The sequence below is a fragment of the Colletotrichum acutatum genome (genome assembly GCF_030867785.1).
Source record: "Colletotrichum acutatum strain CBS 112980 chromosome Unknown BDZ83scaffold_8, whole genome shotgun sequence".
NCBI classification, from domain to species: Eukaryota; Fungi; Ascomycota; class Sordariomycetes; order Glomerellales; family Glomerellaceae; genus Colletotrichum; species Colletotrichum acutatum.
The window spans coordinates 274,382-294,582 of record NW_026849002.1 but is presented as its reverse complement, the minus strand read 5'-3'; the positions used below and the strand labels follow the sequence as shown (position 1 = coordinate 294,582).

General features: G+C 53.4%; 10 protein-coding genes across 10 annotated transcripts; 7 read left to right on the top strand and 3 right to left on the bottom strand.

The window, feature by feature from the left end:
• Nucleotides 1-121: 121 nt before the first annotated feature.
• Nucleotides 122-759, top strand: BDZ83DRAFT_747735 (PDCD5-related protein; the record flags this gene model as incomplete). The annotated part of the gene is made up of 3 exons (XM_060513494.1): nt 122-145; nt 216-319; nt 477-759. 3 exons carry the CDS (start codon nt 122-124, stop codon nt 757-759), a joined length of 411 nt encoding a protein of 136 aa, XP_060370158.1.
• A 324-nt stretch (nt 760-1,083) lies between these two features.
• On the bottom strand, nt 1,084-1,962 carry BDZ83DRAFT_567219 (coenzyme Q biosynthesis protein Coq4; the record flags this gene model as incomplete). The annotated part of the gene is made up of 1 exon (XM_060503934.1): nt 1,084-1,962. One exon carries the CDS (start codon nt 1,960-1,962, stop codon nt 1,084-1,086), a length of 879 nt encoding a protein of 292 aa, XP_060370157.1.
• An 841-nt stretch (nt 1,963-2,803) lies between these two features.
• BDZ83DRAFT_567343 (SET domain-containing protein) lies at nt 2,804-4,067 on the top strand (the record flags this gene model as incomplete). The annotated part of the gene is made up of 3 exons (XM_060503945.1): nt 2,804-2,923; nt 2,988-3,290; nt 3,345-4,067. The coding sequence occupies 3 exons, from the start codon at nt 2,804-2,806 to the stop codon at nt 4,065-4,067; spliced, it is 1,146 nt and encodes a 381-aa protein (XP_060370156.1).
• Nucleotides 4,068-4,444: 377 nt separating this feature from the next.
• Nucleotides 4,445-6,073, bottom strand: BDZ83DRAFT_783821 (uncharacterized protein; the record flags this gene model as incomplete). The annotated part of the gene is made up of 2 exons (XM_060515598.1): nt 4,445-5,625; nt 5,682-6,073. The coding sequence occupies 2 exons, from the start codon at nt 6,071-6,073 to the stop codon at nt 4,821-4,823; spliced, it is 1,197 nt and encodes a 398-aa protein (XP_060370155.1). The 3' UTR covers nt 4,445-4,820.
• Nucleotides 6,074-7,278: 1,205 nt separating this feature from the next.
• Nucleotides 7,279-8,055, top strand: BDZ83DRAFT_603051 (translocase SEC61 complex gamma subunit). Its single transcript, XM_060507206.1, has 2 exons — nt 7,279-7,589; nt 7,651-8,055. Exons 1-2 carry the CDS (start codon nt 7,505-7,507, stop codon nt 7,776-7,778), a joined length of 213 nt encoding a protein of 70 aa, XP_060370154.1. The 5' UTR covers nt 7,279-7,504; the 3' UTR covers nt 7,779-8,055.
• On the bottom strand, nt 8,056-10,485 carry BDZ83DRAFT_603049 (WD40-repeat-containing domain protein). Its single transcript, XM_060507205.1, has 4 exons — nt 10,018-10,485; nt 9,833-9,964; nt 8,305-9,774; nt 8,056-8,254 (listed from the first exon to the last, which is right to left on the bottom strand). The coding sequence occupies exons 1-4, from the start codon at nt 10,208-10,210 to the stop codon at nt 8,109-8,111; spliced, it is 1,941 nt and encodes a 646-aa protein (XP_060370153.1). The 5' UTR covers nt 10,211-10,485; the 3' UTR covers nt 8,056-8,108.
• Nucleotides 10,486-11,325: 840 nt separating this feature from the next.
• BDZ83DRAFT_567180 (uncharacterized protein) lies at nt 11,326-12,989 on the top strand (the record flags this gene model as incomplete). The annotated part of the gene is made up of 3 exons (XM_060503931.1): nt 11,326-11,934; nt 11,992-12,868; nt 12,919-12,989. The coding sequence occupies 3 exons, from the start codon at nt 11,326-11,328 to the stop codon at nt 12,987-12,989; spliced, it is 1,557 nt and encodes a 518-aa protein (XP_060370152.1).
• A 1,036-nt stretch (nt 12,990-14,025) lies between these two features.
• Nucleotides 14,026-16,285, top strand: BDZ83DRAFT_647269 (heterokaryon incompatibility protein-domain-containing protein; the record flags this gene model as incomplete). Its single annotated transcript, XM_060510059.1, has 2 exons — nt 14,026-14,686; nt 14,742-16,285. 2 exons carry the CDS (start codon nt 14,026-14,028, stop codon nt 16,283-16,285), a joined length of 2,205 nt encoding a protein of 734 aa, XP_060370151.1.
• A 644-nt stretch (nt 16,286-16,929) lies between these two features.
• Nucleotides 16,930-18,468, top strand: BDZ83DRAFT_747727 (uncharacterized protein; the record flags this gene model as incomplete). Its single annotated transcript, XM_060513493.1, has 1 exon — nt 16,930-18,468. The coding sequence occupies one exon, from the start codon at nt 16,930-16,932 to the stop codon at nt 18,466-18,468; it is 1,539 nt and encodes a 512-aa protein (XP_060370150.1).
• A 990-nt stretch (nt 18,469-19,458) lies between these two features.
• BDZ83DRAFT_647267 (uncharacterized protein) lies at nt 19,459-20,131 on the top strand (the record flags this gene model as incomplete). The annotated part of the gene is made up of 3 exons (XM_060510058.1): nt 19,459-19,793; nt 19,915-19,929; nt 19,963-20,131. 3 exons carry the CDS (start codon nt 19,459-19,461, stop codon nt 20,129-20,131), a joined length of 519 nt encoding a protein of 172 aa, XP_060370149.1.
• Nucleotides 20,132-20,201: the final 70 nt, after the last annotated feature.

Here is a 20,201-nt window from a genome sequence, read left to right as displayed (position 1 = left end):
ACCCCGCCAAAAACTTGGACGTCAGGCAGACCAGAAAGAGCCCCGCGTTTCTCTGACCCAAACAACCCAAACCTCCACCAAACCACTCCGCGCAAACAAACGCAACCAGATACTCGCAAACATGGACGACTCCGAACTCGAACAAGTGCGTACCACCAGGACTCTTCTGCGCGACGGGAGCGCTTGTAACATGGGACTGACGCAAGCGACTACAGATCCGCAAGGCCCGCCTCGAGCAGCTCAAGGCGCAAGGCGGCGCGGGAGGTAGCTCCGGCGGCGGCGGCGGCTCGAACAAGCAGCAGCAACAAGAACAGCGCCAGTACGTCGTCTTTCGTTCCTAACCTTCATCGAGAGAGCACCAAGATTTCCTCAAACGCGACCGACTCCCATGACATCCCGACCTCTCTCCCCTCTTTCATCTCCGTCCACGACGAAAAAAGAACACAAGACGTCAGCTAACCCAGCGTCCACCGCAGACAACAAGAACAAGAAGCCCGCCAGCAGATCCTCAACCAGATCCTCCACCCGGAAGCGGCGGACCGCCTGGGCCGCATCCGCCTCGTCAAGGAGCAGCGCGCGCAGGACGTGGAGAACAGGCTCATCATGCTCGCGCAGAGCGGGCAGCTGCGCAGCAAAGTCACCGAGACGCAGCTCAAGGAGTTGCTCGAGGCCGTGGCGGGGACGAAGGAGGAGGAGAAGATTGTGGTGAGCAGACGTAAGGGGTGGGATGATGACGATGATGATTTGTTGGATTTGTAGTTGCAGTCTGCAGAGTCATCAGGGTAAAGGGTGGTTCATTTCAAGCATGTGTGTTCTGTCCGCAGTGTGTAGGGGTCTCTTTCGATGATGTTTACCTCGTCGATTTCGAGTCGCCTGGCGGAGACTGCGAACCTACATCTGCTGGAAGGGACAACATGCCGGCGTTGGAGGGCGTTTATAAAGCATGACTGCAAAACGTAGCAGATTGGCTTCTGTCCGAGTGGGATTTCCACCAGGACTCTAAAATCAAACAAAAACTACATCAAACATACAATATCTGTACAAACCTCGCGTCTATACACAATACCCACAAACACCGCAGTCTCAAACCCCCTTCAGAGCCTCCTGCGCCCTCCTCCTCTCCTCCCTCTCCCGTTTCCGAATCTCCCTCATATTAGGCGGCCTCTCGATCCCCAACTCGGCCCTCAACTCATCCACGTCCCTCTCCAGCTGCTCCTCCCAGTAGACATTAATCACCTCCTTGGCCTTCATCCCATTCTTCACCGCCCACGGCCCATAAATCTCCCTAAACCGCTTCCTCTCCCCAGCCTTCATCGTCGCGTAACTCAGCACCGCGAACCCCGTCATCGGGATCAACGTATTCGCAAACTCAAACGCCTTGAGCGCCACCTCGCCCTCCCTCACAATCGGCAGGCCCGTCAGCGCGTGGAAGAAATCGTGACACTCGCGGTACCGCTGCATCACGTACGCGCACTCCGGGTCGTCGATGTACCGCACCGCGGGCCTCGTATCCGGGCTTACGCCTTCGGCATCCAGCCAGGCGACGTAAGCGCGCCCGACGCTGTTGTCCGGCATGGTGCGCAGGCGGGCGAGGTTGAGCGAGGTGGATGTGATGCGCGGCCGGTCGCGCAGGATGCGGCGGCCGGTCGGGTCGGCGAGCATGGCGTCACGGAGGCGGTAGATGAAGTAGGGGGTCGCGGTGGTCTCGCCTACGGCGGCGATGAGGTCGGCTCGGTAGGGGCTTAGCAGGGACCAGATGCCTGCGCCGAGGCCGAGGGCGGCGCGCTCGATTTTGGTGAGGGGGACGTGGCCTGGGTAGTTTGGCGGTGGGCGGTTTAGGACGGAGAAGGGGCGGCGCGAGGGGGTGGAAGAGGAGGAGGGCGTCGTTGATGTGCAGGCGGCGCAGATGGCGGGGAGGGCGCGGCGGGTTTGGGCCGCGGGGAGGGTTGTGAGGGCTTTCATTTTGTTGATTTGTTTCGTCTATGACCTTTGAGTTCGTGGCATGCCGTTTGAAGTCGTCGGCAGGTTGAAGATTTTGGGCGAGGGAGCTGTTGAGAGCTGTCAAGGGCTATCTGCTCACTTCAGAGTTGAAAGTGGTTCGATGACCGGAACACTTTTTGGAAGCTCGGGGCAGCTCCATTACCTCACCTCGGCGACGGTCCCCCGAGAATTTGGACAGCTAGGGTCCCGTAGGTCGGATCGGAGAGTCGGTGGATACTAGCGCCGACCTTTACGATTGGCACGCTGTCCGCTGTTGTACATTTCTTCGGCGGTGGTTTAGGTGAGCACTTTGGTGGTGGGACAGGGCCTGCCGTTCCAGATCGTTGGAATTGCGCCCTGGCGCATTTGATTCGTCACTTCACCTGGAAGGTGAAATTCATCTCAACTCCCTCCGTCTTGTCAAACTTGAAGCTTTCACAACAACAAGACTCTGCTGCCAACCAAATCTTATTCTTGGGTTCATTAGGTTTGAGCGCAACTCCAAATTCTCAAAGAAGCAGAGATACTCGACATCCAGGCCTTCAGGACTTGCGCATCTCAGTCTCATACAACCTTGTCGACGTTCCACGAATGAGAGAACCACTCACCGTCCCGGTGTAAGACTAGAGGGTTACATCTCATAAGGCAACTACTCCCATAACAACTTTCTCTCACAGAGACTGCATTTGACTACAAAGTTATCAAGATACCGACTCATACCTGCATGAGCTTTCATCACTTTTCCAAACTGCCTTCACCTCAACCTCAGTCTATTAAATTCACCACCATCCAATCCATTCTTTGGTTCTAAACAACATACCAAATGGACGCAATCGAGAACCTCTTATCCTGGGCTCAGACCCAAGGAATAACAGTATCAAACGTCGGCCCCCGTACTCTTCCAGGAAGAGGCATAGGAATCGTCGTAACATCACCTCTCAAAGTAAGCCATGCCTCTCACACTTCTCACAACCTTCATCTCACTAACACCACGACCACCACCCCAGAAAGACGACACAATCCTAGACGTCCCAATCCCCTGCCTAAAAACAATCGCAACAATCCCAAAACCCCTAACCCGCCCCTTCCCAAAAGAAACACACGTCCACGCCCTCCTGGCCCTAGACATCGCCCTCGATGTATCCCCCTCCTTCAAAATCTGGTCCGCCGTCTTCCCAACGCCCAAAGACCTCTCCTCCTGCCCACTAACCTGGTCCTCCTCCTCGCCAACCCTCGCCTCCCTCCTTCCCTCCCAAGCCCTCACCCTCCTCAAAGCCCAGCGCGAGAAATTCGAATCCCACTGGTCCCTCGTCTCCTCCACCCCTCTCCCAGACCTACCCCAGGATGACGAGCACCAGTACCAGCACCCAGAAGGCAGCGACGGCAAACTCACGTACGAATCCTACCTCCACGCCTGGCTCCTCGTAAACTCGCGCACATTCTACCACGTCACACCCAAAACCGCAAAACGCCACCGCGACGACCACATGATCCTCCAACCCGTCGCCGACCTCCTCAACCACGCCTCCCGCGGCTGCTCCGTCGCCTTTGACAAGCACTCCTTCACCATCAAAGCCGATCGCGCCTACGCTCCCGGCGAGGAGATCCACATCTGCTACGGCCGCCACAGCAACGATTTCCTTCTCGTCGAGTACGGCTTCGTCATGGCCCAGGGCGAAAACGAGTGGGACGAGATCTGCATCGACGACGTGCTGCTGCCTCGCCTGGGCACCGCGCACAGGCGACGGTTGGAGGAGAGGGGTTTTCTCGGGAATTATGTCATTGACGCGGAGACGGTGTGCTACCGTACGCAGGTGGCGCTGCGGACGCTCGTGTTGCCGGCGAGGCAGTGGGCGCAATTCGTGGACGGGTTTGCGGACGGAGAGGCCGAGCAGCCCGAGGTCGATGCGTTGCTGTGCGAGATGTTGTCGGCGTATGATGAGGAGATTGAGTCCAAGATGAAGACAGTGCGCGGCCTGGACGAAGGTGAGCAGTTTCAGCGTGATATGGTTGTGGCTCGCTGGAAGCAGATACAGCTGCTAGTACGCGGCACGATAGACAAGTTGAAGGCTTCCGATACACAATAATCTACCGGTTCCTGCAAAGCAAAGAGCAGCGAGGCGTGAAACGACGAAACGCAGTCGTAGATTGTGCTTTTGAGGTCTGAACTGTAACGCCGTAACCGAGGTGCTAGGGGCTGTTCCCATGCAGCCATATTCTAATAGTACACATACAATAACTCAAAGCAAACATCTTGCATTTTGGTGGTTGCTATCATCCATCCGTAGCAACAATGAGCTTCGTGACGTCGCAGCCAATATACCCGCCACTCATCTGAAGCTTAGAGGCCTTGATCAACTAAGTTTCTCTGACAAACGCAAAGAGATCCCGTCGATGAAATAGCCCTAGTCGAAGGAATGAATCCTAAATGTGATGCGGTGAGGAGGTTGTGACCGAAAGCTCTACGACGCGATGACAACTGGATCGCGCCGCGACAAGTCGATTCGGCTATTACCTCAGGATCGCGCAAACTGCCTTGGCCGGTAGTCCTACTCGGGTCGAGGTCGCTTAGCACCGTGAGGGTTGCCCCAGTCGTTTCCACCACCCTGGTTACCGCCAAAGAATGCAGGATTGAACTGTTGAGGCATGCCTTGGAATCCTGGAAAAGAGTCAGCTTAAGTGTTCTTTGACAAATAACAAATGAGAACGCAAACAGCAGGGAAATCAGTCAAGAACATTCAGTGAGGAGCCGAGCAGTGAGGCGGCATCCTCGAGCTGAACCGAGTAGCTGCAGGGAGCGGAGGGGCAACCATGGTAAACCCCAAACCGCTCTCCTTTATTCATCGGCCGACCTCTGGTGCAATTACAGGTTTTGGTTGTTCAGATACATGCTTTGGCTGCACCTTCAGCCGTTTGGTGCTCAAGGGGGTCTCGTTTCGGCCGGTGTTGGCAGCTTTGCCTTTTCGCCGACCAGAGGGCTTCCGCTTCTGGGTTGAACCAGAGGCAAGTCGAGATATTGGGGGAGTGTGATTTCGCTGAGAAAAGTCAAAAACAAAGGGAGTCGTACCAGGCATTCCACCACCCATCATGCCCATGTTAGGCATACCCATGTTGGGCATGCCTCCCATCGGGCCCATGTTCATACCACCCATCGGGTTGTGCATGCCGCCTCGGCCACCACGCATGCCGGGGCCACCGCGCATACCACCACCGAAGCCACCGCCCCGCTGGAAACCGCCGCCGCCGAAATTGCCGCCGCCCATGCCGTTGTTGAAGCCGCCGCCTCCCATGTTGTTATTGTTAAAGCCACCTCCCATGCCGCCCGAGAAGTTGCGGTTGAAGCCGCCCTGGTTCATGCCGCCACGGGGACCGTTGAAGCCTCCACGACCGCGGTAGCCGTTTCCACGGAAGTCGCTGCCGCCCATCGAGGAACCCTGGTTGTTGTAGTTGCTGTTCGGTCGGCTGCCCTGGTCTTTACCTGCGCGGTTCGGTGCATCCTTAGGCAGCGTGCGGAACGGGTTGACGTGGGGGTTCGAGTAAGTAACCTGGTATTTCTTCGGTACGCCTTGAGCGCTGTCTGTCGACTCGAAAGCGTGCTTGGCGGCCGTGGCAGCTTGCTGCGATGTGAACTCAATGTAGGCTTGTCTGTGGGTGGCGTTAGCATCTCTGCATGCAAGGCAACCTCACACCATGAATCGTACCCCTTGCTCTTTCCGTTCACCTTGTGTTCACTGAACGTGATATCCTTGAGTTCGTCCTCGCAATGGCCTGCTCTGGCGTATCCCCTGATGTCGTCGTCCGTGTTCCACCAGTTAAGATCCGAGACCATCAGAGCTGTGGTTGCGCCAGGATCGATCGGCCGGTCGTCGCCCTTTCTCTTGACACCCTGTTGAGGAGCAGGCGCCTCTTGCTGGTCGTGATATTCCTCCTGCTGGTCGTGCTTCTGCTGATCGTCGTGGTGCTCCTGCTGATCATGTTGTTCCTGGTGGTTGTCCGCATGACCGTTGGCTCCATCGTAGTTCTCGGCGTTTCCGTCTTGGTGATCCTGGGGCGCATCGCCGTAGATATCGATCTCGAATTCCTCCTCAGCCATGGCGACGTTCTTATCTGGTAGCCGTGAGTTGGGGCAGTGAGCTTGGTTGTAGTTGAAAAAAGGTTGTTATTAGTCTGCGAGATACAGGATATGTCTGCAGTCTTGAACATGATCATCAGCCGCTGCCAATACAGGGTCATTGCCAAAGTCTGGAGCCAAAAAGCGAATTCGAACATAGGATAGAAAACAGAGAACATCTGATACGTACACTCCTCGTTCCGCAGACAGAATGGAAGAGGTTGGATGGAAATTGCCAAGCCAATATAATCCTCTCCTTTAGCCAAATAAAAATTGAAGACGAAGCTCTGTGCTTCGGTCTTCCCCAATGGCGACGTGACCGTAGTTCTTTCCTTGTTCGGCCCAGAAGCCTTAGGTACAGGGAACAAGATGATGTAGTTGGGACGAGGGAGAATGGAAACAGGATCCCGAGATTCCAGAGACTGTTTGCTCGTTCTGCCACCGCCTTTGGCCGACGCTCCAACCGTGTTCCTGCCCGCTCACTATGTGGGTGATGCTGTTAGCCGTGATGAGTTAGTGATCAAGGAAGCCCAATGAAGGTTTCCGGCGGGTTCGCGAGTAAGCAGCAGCTGCGCGTCGCTTCGCTGATTATCTGACGTTTATCGCGATGGCTGAAAAATCGACGCGTAGGCTAGCTTGGGTGGAGCTGTGATGTTGTCGTGCAGCTCAGGTATGGACGTCTCGGTTTGATGTTGACGCGAAGAAAGAGATGCGGTCGACGAAGGTGAGTGGAGGAACGTTTGGGAAGGGAAAGAAAACTGGGGGGAGCTCTCTCAGGAGCTGAGGTCGCATCTTGAGCCAGGCGGGACTGGACAAGGGCCGCCAGGCTGCGGCAGGCACAGACTACACCAGTGGATGCCCGTATGGGGCTCGCGACTGCCCGCTGAGCCGGTACGTACCTTACCTCATCTCCCTGTCATGTGCTTGAATGCGCTGAGCTGTGGCTGGTCAAAATGGCCCAGACCAGACCCTCTCTGCCCACTAGCGGGGGAATCCAGGGGGTCCTCCTCCACTGAGGTCTGAAGGGGAACACCAAGGGGACCTTCCTATCATCCCAACCTTAGATAAGCAATCTGTCCAGTGGCGTGCGCCTCGGCGGCCGGCGCATAATTCCTCCATGCCTCCTTAATGGCAATCTGGCTCTTCCTTCCACAGCGGGAGCTTGTCCCGAAATTTTGGGGACTAGTTGGTGACAGCGCGCTTCAATTTAACACATCTCCCTTCTATCCATTCGAACCTCTCGAATCTTCCACCTCTCCGACCTGCAACGCCTTAAACACACGTCGTCGCGCCTTTCCTTCATCGACTTTGCAGTTTCTTGTTCCCTGCGGCCCATTGGGATTTCCTTTGCGACTTTCATCAAGTTACCCACCCCTTTCTCTTCTCCGCAACCCACGCGCGCTTCTATCCACAATGGCCGACCAAGTCAAGGAGATCCTCGAGGTTCCCTCCGAGTTCGCTCAGGAAGGTGTTCAATTCATGAGAAGGTGCACCAAGCGTACGTTGCGCCCTCGTGTTGCATTTCCTGTCAGCTTTTCGAATACTAACGTGTCCTTCAGCCGACAAGCTCGAGTTCTTGAAGCTTTGCCAGGCCGTCGGTGTCGGTTTCCTCATCATGGGTGCTGTCGGCTACATCGTCAAGCTGATTCACATTCCCCTTAACAACATCCTTGTCGGAGGCGCATAAACGCCATGTATCTACCTTTCAATGGAAGCACCGACATGTCGGGCCGGCTTCTCGAACACGTTCACGTCAACACGTGACGACCAAACATGATTTAAACGTAGGGATGGGTCTCAAAAGCATTGCACGGGCAGATTGCAGAAGCGGCGCAGCAACACTTAAAAGAGGTGCTATGCGGGAGTGATGGGAGATACCCCGAGACCAAAGAGGCTTCATCGATCATGTATCATTGCCAAAAGAGGGATTGGACATGTGTGGAAGATGTACAAAATAATTAAAATAATCATCCCACAGCGCTTTTCCAAAAGTGAAATGGTTCTTGACGAGAAGTAACTAGCTTTGGAATGATTCGCCAACTGGGCGGAGCTTCTCGTCGACATTCCGACCCATTGGCGGCTCTGCCTCGTCATCTTCGGCTTCGTTATACGAATGCAGCGTGCAAGTTCCATGAGCCATGTTGTATCCGTTCCATGCAGACGCTGGAAGAGATTAGCTATAGCCCGAAACTTGCAGAATATGAAGGACTTACCAGCGAGAACTGGCGCATTGGGATGCCAGCTCACGTCGCGCACGCACGTATTCCAGCCGGGGAAGTCGTCACCGTGGTAGACACGGTATCTTCGCTCCAGTGGCCTCGAGTTCTTGGTCGCCTTCCTCACGTCGATGGTGCCAGCGAGCGTGGCGTCCATGTTCCAAATGTAAACCTTGCCATCCTGACTACCAGAATAGACGTAACGCGAATTTGTACTCGATGGTGGTGAAAAGTGACATCGAATCAACGTGCGCATTACACGATGACCTCTGAACGTCACCAGCGAGTTGTCGTTGGGGTGTGGGAACCAGTCTTCGTCCCTATATGTTCCCCATCGGTAGTCGAAGTCGCTGTTGCTGGTCAACCTCGTGGGGTTGACTTCGTCGTACTTGGCCGTGGACATGACCATTCTCAGATCCCAAAGCTTCATCGTCTGGTCTTTGCCGTTACTCAGAATGTATCGACCGTCGCCTTTACTGTCAATGTACGTGAGGCCTTCCACGTGGCCCACAAAAGCACCAGCTGGCCGGCCGTCTCCCATGCTACGTCGATCCCAGACTTTGATGGTGGCATCGTCTGATCCGGAGTAGAGAATGTGAGGAGAAGACTTGTCTGCGAAGCACACAGCGTTCACGTCGTCTTCGTGGCCGACAACATTGTGTAACACAGTGCGCGACTCAATGTCGTAAACGACGATTGACTGCATGTTGGTGCCGGCCACGAGCTCACGACCATCTCCCGAAAACCTTACAGACCAAATACCAAAGGAATGTCTCGATCGCCATCCTGCGTGTTGAGTTCCCGCACTTCTCTCTGCCAGATCCAAAGTGTATGGGTCTCCCGTGTCGTTGGGATCCGTAGGTGCCAGACAAACATTACTTTGAATTGACGTGTAAGCGAGCCAGCGATTATCAGGACTCAGGGATGCGTCGGTCAGTGTCCACTGTCCCCAAGGGTAATTGACCGTCTTGTAATATTTCCAATTGTACGGATTCGAGGTGTCATACATGCGGACCTTGAAGTCGTGACCGCAGGCGTAAAAGAAATTACCGTCGTCGGAGAATTGGCCGGAGTAAACGGGATCGTCGTAGTGCACAATCATTTCGGGATTCGTCGAGGGTATCATGCCTTGGGCCATGAGATCTTGATTCTGCTTCCGGTCGCGCCTATCTCCCAGACCGAGCTCGCGGTCCAATATCCTGCGTGCCAGTTGCTTCTTCTTCGTGACTCGATAATCGTTTGCGCCGAAAACTCCAGAGTGCATCAACTTCGTGCCCTCTTCGCTCGGTACTTTGGGGAAGCGATTCGGCTCCCGTGCGCGAGGCCGTCTGCGTCTTCTTCCCCAGCCAATGTCTTCGTCGTCGTCTTCGTCGTCGAGTGTACTGCGCAATGTAACTTCGCCACTTTGAATCAGGCCTAGCAGTTGTGCTCGTGTAAGAAACCCTGTCCCGTTGCCCGCAGCACCAGCTGTATCATAGATTAGCGAGGTTGGCATAGGATTTACTTGAACCTTAGTTTGACTCACTGATGAGAGTCATGAGTCTCGATATTGGATTAGCGGCCATGCCGTCTTCCTCAGCATCATCATCATCATCCTCGTCGCCAGCACCCATGAACACTTCCACTTCTACGTTGCTGTCCTCGCCCTCCTCGGCATCTGCGCATGGTAAGTCTCTGCATGGTTCGACGTGAAAGAGAAGTGATTGCTACCATGATACTCATCATCGTCGTCCCCGTCTTCTTCCTCTGGCTCATCTTGAAAGTCAGGGTCGTACTCATCGTCGTCGTCCATTCCTTCGGCATCTTCCGGGTCATAGGTATAAGTCCAGGCCGGCTCGTCATCCTCTTCAATCAAATTCATGCTTGCTGAGGGCGATCGCATACTGTCTCCAGAGTCGTCCATTTTGGCTTTGGGTTCACACGGAAGTTCGGATTGATGCTTAGTGATACAACGGAGCTCGGATTTGAGACTGCCGACGTGTGATGGAGGGTCTTATGCAGGAATGTCCGTGGCAATCGTCTAGATGCCGAGCTATATGTACGTGATGCGTTCTAAGGCTGACTTGCAGGAGAACAAGACGATTGAAGTGAACAGGAAAGACAACAAGAGGCAACGCTCAGATTATGTTTCATGAAGAAGCGGTCGTTCGTGACGACATTCATTCAGTCCCCGGGGAGGTGGGGTGTCCTGGACCAAACGGCGGAGATAAGATAGCACAGCTGCTGTAAGCTCCGGCAAGTCAGTGGCGCCAGCTGTTGGAGCTCTCCTCGGGCACTTTACAGATACGTACCTTTTTCTGGTCAAGCCAAGCAACTTCTTGGAATTCTGTCAGCAACAAATCTGGGGTCGCCTGTATGCAACCTGGTCAAATGCGCGTTAAACGCAGCGCAACGCACCTTTGACTCTCGTGTGTTTTCAGGTACACCAAACGGTTCACGAAATGGTAGAGATGGGTTCAGCGAGGACGTTCCTATTCATTAATTTAGCTGTTATACATATGTACGACGGCATTAAAACTTTGTTTTACACCCTACGCATGCATGAACAGTCGATTGTCTGCAGTTCAATTGCTTGATACGCCTATACGCTTTAAGCCATTATCCGACATTTGAACTGTCCTCTATGTAAATATCCCCCTCAGAGCCTCTCAGGCGGAAACATTCTAGGGGTTCCATGATCCCCAATGTCGCCCCCTGTGGGGCGCCTCAAGGGATTCGGAACATGGGGGGCCACGGCGGGCGGCGGCGCGTCCAGCTCTTCCCACCTCACGTCCCAGGTACCCTCAGGTACTTGCTTACCCCGTGGCCGTGCAGCAAAAGATACGTAACAATTTTAGAACCCGTGGCTGAGCAGTCGCATTGCCAGAGTCAATCAGAAACCACCAAAACATCCTTCCTTTTCTTTTCCCCCCTTAGCAGAGGAGCAGAACATTTCTCGAGCTTACTTCCAAACTCTCCTTTACATTTCACATCCATTGTCCAGATACCAGTGAGGCTCGACAGCCCGAACGAGTCATCATGAGGCTGCGCACCCGACCCTCTCCTTTGCTCCTCCTCCTCATCCCATCCCTCGTCGCTGGTCTCGCCGTCGAAACCAAGGACAAGAATGGCGGCAAGGCCGTAGCTTCCACCGAAAAGGCCACCGACTCGACCGTCACCTCTGGTATCAAGACCAGATACGGCACCGACCACGCGCCCGTCGATGGCAAAGACGGCATGCCTCACGAGGGTCCCTTCGTTGACCAGACCCGAGAGACCAAGAAAGAGACTGCCGATACAGATGGCAAGAAGGGCTTGCCTCCCTTGAAGGGACGACCCTCCGACCCAACTGTTGTCGATGGCAAGAAGATTCCCGAGACCAACGACGGTGTCATGAACGACAAGACACGCCAGAAGCCAAAGGAGGGAACCACGGGCACCGAAGGAGGTGTCAGTGAAAAGGATAAGGCGCGCAAGGCAGCTGAGGGCCGGACTGGCGAAAAGGCCGACAACAAGCCAGAGGCCCCTAAGGAGAAGCCCCCTCTGCCGCACAGTGAACAGGAGAAGCTTTCGAGCGAAAAGGACACATCCACTGGCAAAGAACACGATCATGATCACCACACTGCCGACGAGGTTGCGGGGCTCGAGGTGAGTTCCCTGGTTGCTACCCCATTGGTCGAAACGTGAAATGCTGACATGCGACAGAAACCGGCCGGTCTCCCTGACAAGCTCGACGACAAGCCCAACCCGCTTCCCAACTCGGCGCACAAGGACCACTTGGATCTTTCAAAGTCCAAGGGCAAGTCTTCTTCCAGCCTCGACGACGAAGCTGAGGGTGTCATCCAACCCTTCCACTCCTTCGTCCTGTCTCTCACCATGATTCTCGTCTCCGAAGTTGGCGACAAGACGTTTCTTGTGGCTGCCCTCATGGCCATGAAGCATGACCGGATGGTCGTTTTCTCCGCCGCCTTTGGTGCTCTTTTGGTCATGACTGTCCTGTCGGCCGTTCTCGGCCACGCTGTCCCGACTTTGATCCCCAAGCGTGTCACCAGCTTCCTCGCTGCTGGCCTGTTCTTCGTCTTTGGCGCCAAGCTCCTTCGTGAAGGTTTGGGCATGGACCCTAACGAGGGTGTGACTGCCGAGCTACACGAGGTCGAGCGCGAGCTGGCCGAGAAGGAAAAGGAGGGCAAGAGACGGGGCTCTGCTGTGTCTCCTTACGCGCTGGAAATGGGCCTTAACGGCAGCAGGAAGTCTAGGTCTAAGAGCCGTTTCCCCTCGCCTCCGCGCTCGCCTTCCTCTTCGCCGCCTCGCAGCCCATCTCCTGGTTCCGGTGGCATCAGAGGCTCTCTCAACGGTCTGAACAACCTCCTCGGTCTTCTGCTCAGCCCTGCTTGGGTTCAAACGTTCGTCATGACTTTCCTGGGCGAATGGGGCGACCGCAGTCAGATTGCAACGATTGCTATGGCTGCAGGACAGGACTATTGGTGGGTTATTCTTGGTGCCATGGTTGGCCACTGCATCTGCACAGGTGCTGCCGTTATTGGCGGCCGTGCCATCGCAGGCCGTGTCAGTCTCAAAGTTGGTAAGTTGTCATGGCATCCACGTTACAAGCTCCCAGCTAACATATCATAGTCACGGTTGGTGGCGCTGTCGCTTTTCTGGTGTTCGGATTCATCTACTTCTTCGAGGCTTTCTACGCATGATCAACGAAGCCAATGTCTACTACGCGGTTCATTTCCTATAACCCTCTTACATGTATAGAATACGTTTTCCCTCGTGTCTCATCACCCTTCAGTGATGTGCAGCATTACAGCACACTCCACGTTCGTTACCTACAAATTATTAATCACACGTTTGTGGTCTTCCAACCGGTCTATCACCCTGATACAGGGTGAAGACTTCGTGTCTGGAAGACTAAACGCAGCAGACCGTCTCTTACACTGTCTGGCCATGTATACGAAATCAATGGTAAAGGGGAAAGGGATTCTCCTTGGAAAACTCAGTACGCAATTCATGGGTTGCGGCGGAAAGTCGAAAAAAGAAACAGAGCGTGCAGATGTCGAATTATGTACAATACGAAGGTCGCTGGCCATGGGGCATAGGGTGGGAGTTCAACGGAATGTAACAGGTCTATCTTTGGGCTTGCCATGCTGTCTTAGAGACTTTGACTTGGCTGTTCATCGTATATGATTTATTTGTCTCGATTCCACCTTCCGATGCTCTCCTCTTGCGTGCAAGGTGCCCTGACATTTCCTCGGCCGATTCTCCGACAGACCAAATCAACCACCGTCGCCAATCAGTATGCATTCGCGCATGTAAAATGAGATTGATCCCTTTGCCTTCGCTGGGGCGAGACAAGCACCACGTCGTCCTCGTCGTCTGTGTTGAAAACTAGTCTCAAGCTAAGGCGGTAGCGCCAGGATTCGCCGCCATGTTGGTCAGCAAACCGAAATCCCGTTCGGTGGCTCAGGAAACAGCAGACCCCACACCTTTCCGCTCAGATCTACATGACGATTCCATCATCACCAACATCCTCATAACCATTGAGCCTTTGTCTTATAAAATCGTCGCAACTTCAACAAAACCGAGTTTTTTTTCATTTCACCTGGCTTACACTCTGAAGTGGCACCTTTGGCACCATTCAACAGATGCCAACGTAAGCCTTTGCTGCGGCACCATCTCCGTTCACAAACGTTCGCATGATTCGAATATCATCGACTTCGATCCCCAGCCCATTGAATGCTCCCGAGAACCAAGAGACCCGAAGCCGTCTCATTCGGGGGCCTCGCCTCCGCCACCAACCTCCCGCGCGTCGCGCAGCTCGTACAGAAGCGCAAACAGACCAACCCCAGCCCACGACTATGTGAGCGGTGCCAAGACTGGGACGTCCCCGACTTTGCTGCCGGTCTGGGATCCAAGGCACACCACTACGTCTCTTTGGAGAACATTTCACTTCAATCATTAGAGTGTATCTCTTGCCACGCGATCGCGGCGGCTGTCGAGGCGCGAAGGCGGGAGGATGAGTGGTTACGTGAGTGCTCCGAGGCGTGCTTGTTCGTCACGCTTCAGGGCCCTTTCTTCCTTGACTCGGGGTTAGCTGAAGACCAGAAGTATCGGTTGTTCGTCTCTTCCGATGATGAAGTTTCTGTGAGGTTGTTTCTGGAGTTGACTCTGAGTGCCGTGCCAGACAAGTCGAAGCTGGGGGCTTTGAATTCGTTGCCGTCTCCCTTTGCGGTCACGCCGCAGTTTCTCTTCAGATACTCGACAGATGAACCTCAGAGACTCCTGGCGATCGAAGGTTGGGAGGCTGAATACTTTGACGTTCAGACATTGAAGGTTTGGATCGATGGCTGCGAGATCCTTCACGGCCACCACTGCGTGAGCAAGTACAAGTCGATTGGTGAGTGGCCATGTGCAGCTCGACTCTGTGCGCATAAACTCTGACAGGGGAACAGATCATCTTCCTATCGGCTTCAGGGTCATCGATGTCCATGGAATGAAAATTGTCAAGCCGTCAAGGCCGGTCCGCTTCGTTGCTCTCAGCTACATGTGGGAGGCCTCCGAGGCATCGGGACATGCTCAACTAGAGAAAACAAACGCAGAGGACTTGGAAGCTGCGGGGAGCCTTGAGTCTGTCAAGTTACCACGCATCATTCTGGACGCGATATCTCTCTGCAGAGACCTTGGTGAGAGCTACCTTTGGGTAGACCGTCTTTGTATTGTTCAGGACGACGAGCGATCGAAGCCTGACCAGATCGACGGGATGGACCGAATTTACCAGTCTGCGTCTTTCTCAATCCTGGCCGCGCTGAATGATCGACAGGGTAATGGTTTTCCTGGATATGCTGGTAATCCGAGGAGACCTCGCGCCTCTTTGTGGTGCCCTCCGCGGAACCGAAACGTTGGGAAAGGTATTGACCCGAACGGCCTGCAAACAGTAGTCGACGCATCCCTGTGGAACCGGAGAGGATGGACATTCCAAGAGAGGCTACTTTCCAGGCGCAGCATTTTTATCACGGAGCACCAGGTCCTGTTCCAATGCTGTCGTGGTCACGCCGCCGAGGAACTTACTTGGGGACGAGCACGACATGAAGTTCCTACACTCGTGCCTAGAGAGGAAGCATTTCCACCTCAAGCAGAAGACTCTATCGACGAATACGATTCAACGGCTCGTCATACGGCTCAAATAGACATCAACGAACCGACGACCGAGCAGAAGACACACCGCATACCCAGCATCCCAGGCTTCTACCGCCGAGCGCTCCACAGCAAAGATGCACCAGTCAAGCTACGAGGCCAAGTATCCCTAGCAAACTACTGCCAATGGGTTGAAGACTACACATCGCGACAGCTCTCCCGCGAGACGGACATCCTCAACGCCTTCGCGGGCGTCGGCAACGCCGTAGGCGAGTCCATGCGCACAAAGATGACCTTCGGCCTACCGGACACGTACCTCCCTCAGACGCTCATGTGGAGCCACACGGGCGCCGTCCGACGTCGAGATGACGCGGGCTTGAGGATTCCGAGCTGGAGTTGGGCGGCGTGGTCGTCGGTTGAGGGAGGGAGTGCTGCGAGTTACCGGTGGCTTCACGGTAATGCGCGACTATACGATACCAAGCTCGTGCGGATCGTGACGCTGGTGCAGTTTCACGTACACGATACCAGACGCGTCGCCTCCAGGCCTCAAGACGACGGGAATGGGCTGCGCAGAGTTCGAGTGACGGAACGGTGGCTGGGCAGCTGCATGCAACTGGCCAGGATGAGCGGGATCGAGAAGCTGCCGCCCTTGCAGAGGAAGATGGCCGGCGGCAAGTTTAACGTCTCTGAGGAGACGAACGAGAAGTACACCGCCATGTGGCGGGAGTGTCCGCACAGCCCTTGGGAGGCTCTCGCGCACGTGGAGCTCGATCCGGAGGCCGTTGAGGTAGCGGCTGGCTTACCGGGGGCACTGGTGTTTAACACGACTGTTGCCTCGCTGCGAGTCGGGCAGACCAGCTAGGCTCTCAGCCTGGATGCCCAACGGTGACATAGTCATTACCTGAGTACATATGACATGCTGGAGACCATCAGGCTCAGATTGAAAGTGGTTTCCGGGGATTCTAAAGCCAAGATCAACTGAATGGCACTTATTCCAACATCATGGAACACCGGAACCCTTACAAGTGAGGAGAGAATGCATCTGAGATGAAAGTCATATATTGACATGCCTTAAGAGAATTAAGTCGAGGAGACTGCCCTCAAATCCGTTTGCTTAGAATCGAATCACCGAAGAACAACGAAGACATCATAACGGTCAATCTCTACACCAAGAGCCTGGATAAACCACCTCGTTTCAGAGCTCTCTCATACGTATGGGGCGATGAGAACTGCACCACGCCCATCCTTCTCAATGGTCTTCGTTTCGGCGTCACCCATAATCTCCATGCTGCCCTGAAAGCCTTGCGATCGAAACCGAATAAGTCCTTTCTATGGGTGGATGCAATATGCGTGAACCAGAGAGACACTTCCGAAAAGAGCCATCAGATTTCACTCATGGCACGCCTCTACTCAGAGGCTCGGGAAGTCCTGTGCTGGCTCGGGCCATCTACGAATGACGATTCAGGTTTCCCGTTCATACAAAAGTGCGCAGAAATAAATTGCGGAATGGCACTTCCCCTGCCTAGACCCGAGATCCCAATAGCTTTCGCATCTCAATCAGAAGCGATTCGGGACATACTTCTCCGACCGTACTGGTACAGAGTATGGGTGATCCAAGAAAACGTACTAGCCAGGAAACGCCTCTATCTGTGCGGAATCAATGAGATCAGCAGCGATGATCTATATCAGGGCCTAGTTCAAATAGACCGCTCTCTCCATCTGAAACCTAAGAGGCTTCGCATCAAGTCGTTTTTGCAAGCTGCCGACGACCTCCGCAACTTCAATGGCTACGGGATGTTAGCCAATACTTTCATAGGACCTCGTGAGCTCATGAGCCATACGATATCAGATCCTCTTTCCCTGTTAAACGAAGCCATGATGGATGCCGCGCGATTTATGGCTACAGATCCCCGGGACCATCTCTTTGGCATCCTTGGTCTGTTTCCCGACCTAGCTCACTTGATCAAGCCAGATTACACCAAGAGCCCAACTGCCGTTTTTTTGGATCTCGCCCTCCTGAATTTGAAGGAGGATTCCAGACTCATCGCGCGGTCAGGGATTGGACACAAGAATTGCACCAGGAGGCGCAGATCTTGCAACCATCTGCCATCGTGGGTTCCCAATCATAGCGGGCCTTTCGTTGAGAGCCGTACCGGCGTCAGCATTTTGACGGCGCATATAGACATCAAATTTGAGGCTGGGACTTTCTGTCCTCAGGAACTGAAATGGCATCTTGCACAAGACGCCCTGGTTCACCGTGCGAGTGGTGTACAAGCGGGCAGAATTACTTCTGTTCTGAGCCCAGAAACATCCTTCCGCGAGAGAATGGTCAAGTGGAATTGCTGCGCAGCAACCAATACCGCAGATCATACGTATATCAGTTGGAGGCGGGCATTTTACCGCACGATTCTCATGGATCGTGACCGCATGATAGATATCCGGCTGTTGTTCAAGAATGACAACGGAGCGATTTATTTCGTCAATGAGCGGATGCCCCTCGACCTCATCCATTCCATCAGCGTGAAGGACGCATATATCCTGATGATGCAGTCCGTTTTTGGTTTCTATTCGAGGAAAGAGTCCCAGGCAGAAATTGGTCATCACCCACCCGTTCACCCCACCCCCTTCATCCAGGCAGAGCGATCATACTGGCTTCAGAAGAATCAAGACTCTCAGCTCAACGACCTCTATCTTGGCGAAGAAAAACAGCACAGTGTCAAAATGCTACCAGCTAACGATAAAATGATAGGTGAAAGTATGCTAGGAGGATTGAAACTTAGTCTTGCCAACGAGGTCGACAGGATTACACGGGATATGTCCTTCATTCTTACTGAGTATGGGCACATGGGACTGGCCCCATTAGGAGCGCAGGTTGAAGACCACATCGTCTTGATAGGAGGATGTCCCGTACCTCTTGCTCTTCGAAAGCAGGGCGACGCTTATCAAGTTATTGGGGATACATATGTATGTGGCCTCATGGAGGGACAAATGTCCGAGAATGTGTCTGCTGGAACTGCCCACATTGAAGAATTCAGGCTTGTTTAGGTGAACCCACAGGGGTATCTTCTTCATTCTGATAAGAGAGGGCTGTGTATACAATGATCAAGTCGTGTCAATTTGCACCAAGTCCTTCAACATGGCTCTGCCTTCCAGCTCCTTCTACATCGTTTGAAATTTGCCTGTGTAACTCGTCCTCAAACACGCTTGAACTCGGAACATGTCAATGACTTCACGCGGAAAAAATGAATTTTTACGGATGGCAAAAGAATTCATGACTCCCAACTCCTATCACGAAATCTTGACACTAGATGAAACTTGTTAAGAATTTGCTAAGCATCATGAAGACAGAAGGAACAAATCGATTGTACTTGGAAAAGGAAACACCCAGTCGATTCGAACTGGTAGAATGTACTAATGGCCGCCTGTTGACACTTATACATAGTGGTCTTTTGGACTCTCATTAACGGGATTCTCCGTCTTCTCTCCAGTAGTACTCTGATCGTCCTAGTATTAAGGAAGAGGGCGAGTCAGGCACAGGGCCGTTAGTCGTTACGCCTCTCGGTTTCGGGAACCAATTCCCTAGAACAGATAGACGAAGCCGAATTACTCGCACATCTCGCATCAAATTTCGGTCATCCCGCAACTCTAAACTTGATACCTAATCTCTAAAGATGTGTAGCTCTTGTAAATCTTAACAAGTACTATATTGACTTTCAGTATAAGAGCTCGCAATGGCCCCGCACAGCCCATGTTCAAAGCATGCCGATTATCCGCGCAACTTGATGAGTGTGAGCAAGTAGTAATCTATTAGAAAGTAGGCAATGAAACTTTCACGATTGTAACGACACGCGTGGTTTTGATGCGTTCTTGATCTACAAACATGAAAAATTCAAGCCCTAGTTGTCTTTCGTACACGCACGTTGCCAACGACACTACATAAACCAAGCTATGCCAAGCCACAGTCACCGCTCAACCCTCCATTCTCTGTTAATCATTACTATCACTCAATTTCACTATCGTTCAATCACTTCCAAAATGAAGCTCGCTCTTCTTCTTTCCACCGTGACCGCTGTTTCAGCCTGGTCAGTAACATTCCACGACCACGACCAATGCGCCGGCGGTTCGACATTCCACTACGGTGGTGGCTCCAACACGGGAACCGAACATCTCGCCCAGTGCTTCACCATGACGAGCATCAACAGGAGCTTTGCCAACTATGACGCAAAGAGCGTCAACATTGTCTTTGGAGGCTGCACGATTGATATTTTCACCGACAGGCTTACACGGCCCGGGCTTGCAGGCTGCGTGGCGTCCATCAGCAATCCTACCAACTGGCAGCGTATCAATCAGGTCCAGGATGGATGCGTTCAGTAAGTTGTTCTGTACTGGAGCTACATGTTGTTGACTGACGCTGTTGCAGATTATCAAGCTCTAAGCTTGGGAAGTGGCAAGCTTGGTCTGTGTCCTGCTGATGGATGTTTGTTTATGTAGACCAAGTACGTTAAGGTAAAATATGCATACCACTATTGCTGGACCCAGGCATGCTAAGAGAACTACATGTTTCAAGCTTTTAGACTACTTCTCTGCCCAGCAACTAAGAAAGAAGTTATTGAAAGACTGGAGTGAATTATTTTCGTCTTTGAGTAACTTTTACGCTTTGAACGTCCCTTGGAGCTTTGCATCACCTCAGACTGATTGTTCTGGCTAAAAACTGGATGCTGGCATACTATCAGACAAGGGTTATATTAGTATACATATCAGCAGTGATACACTCAGAA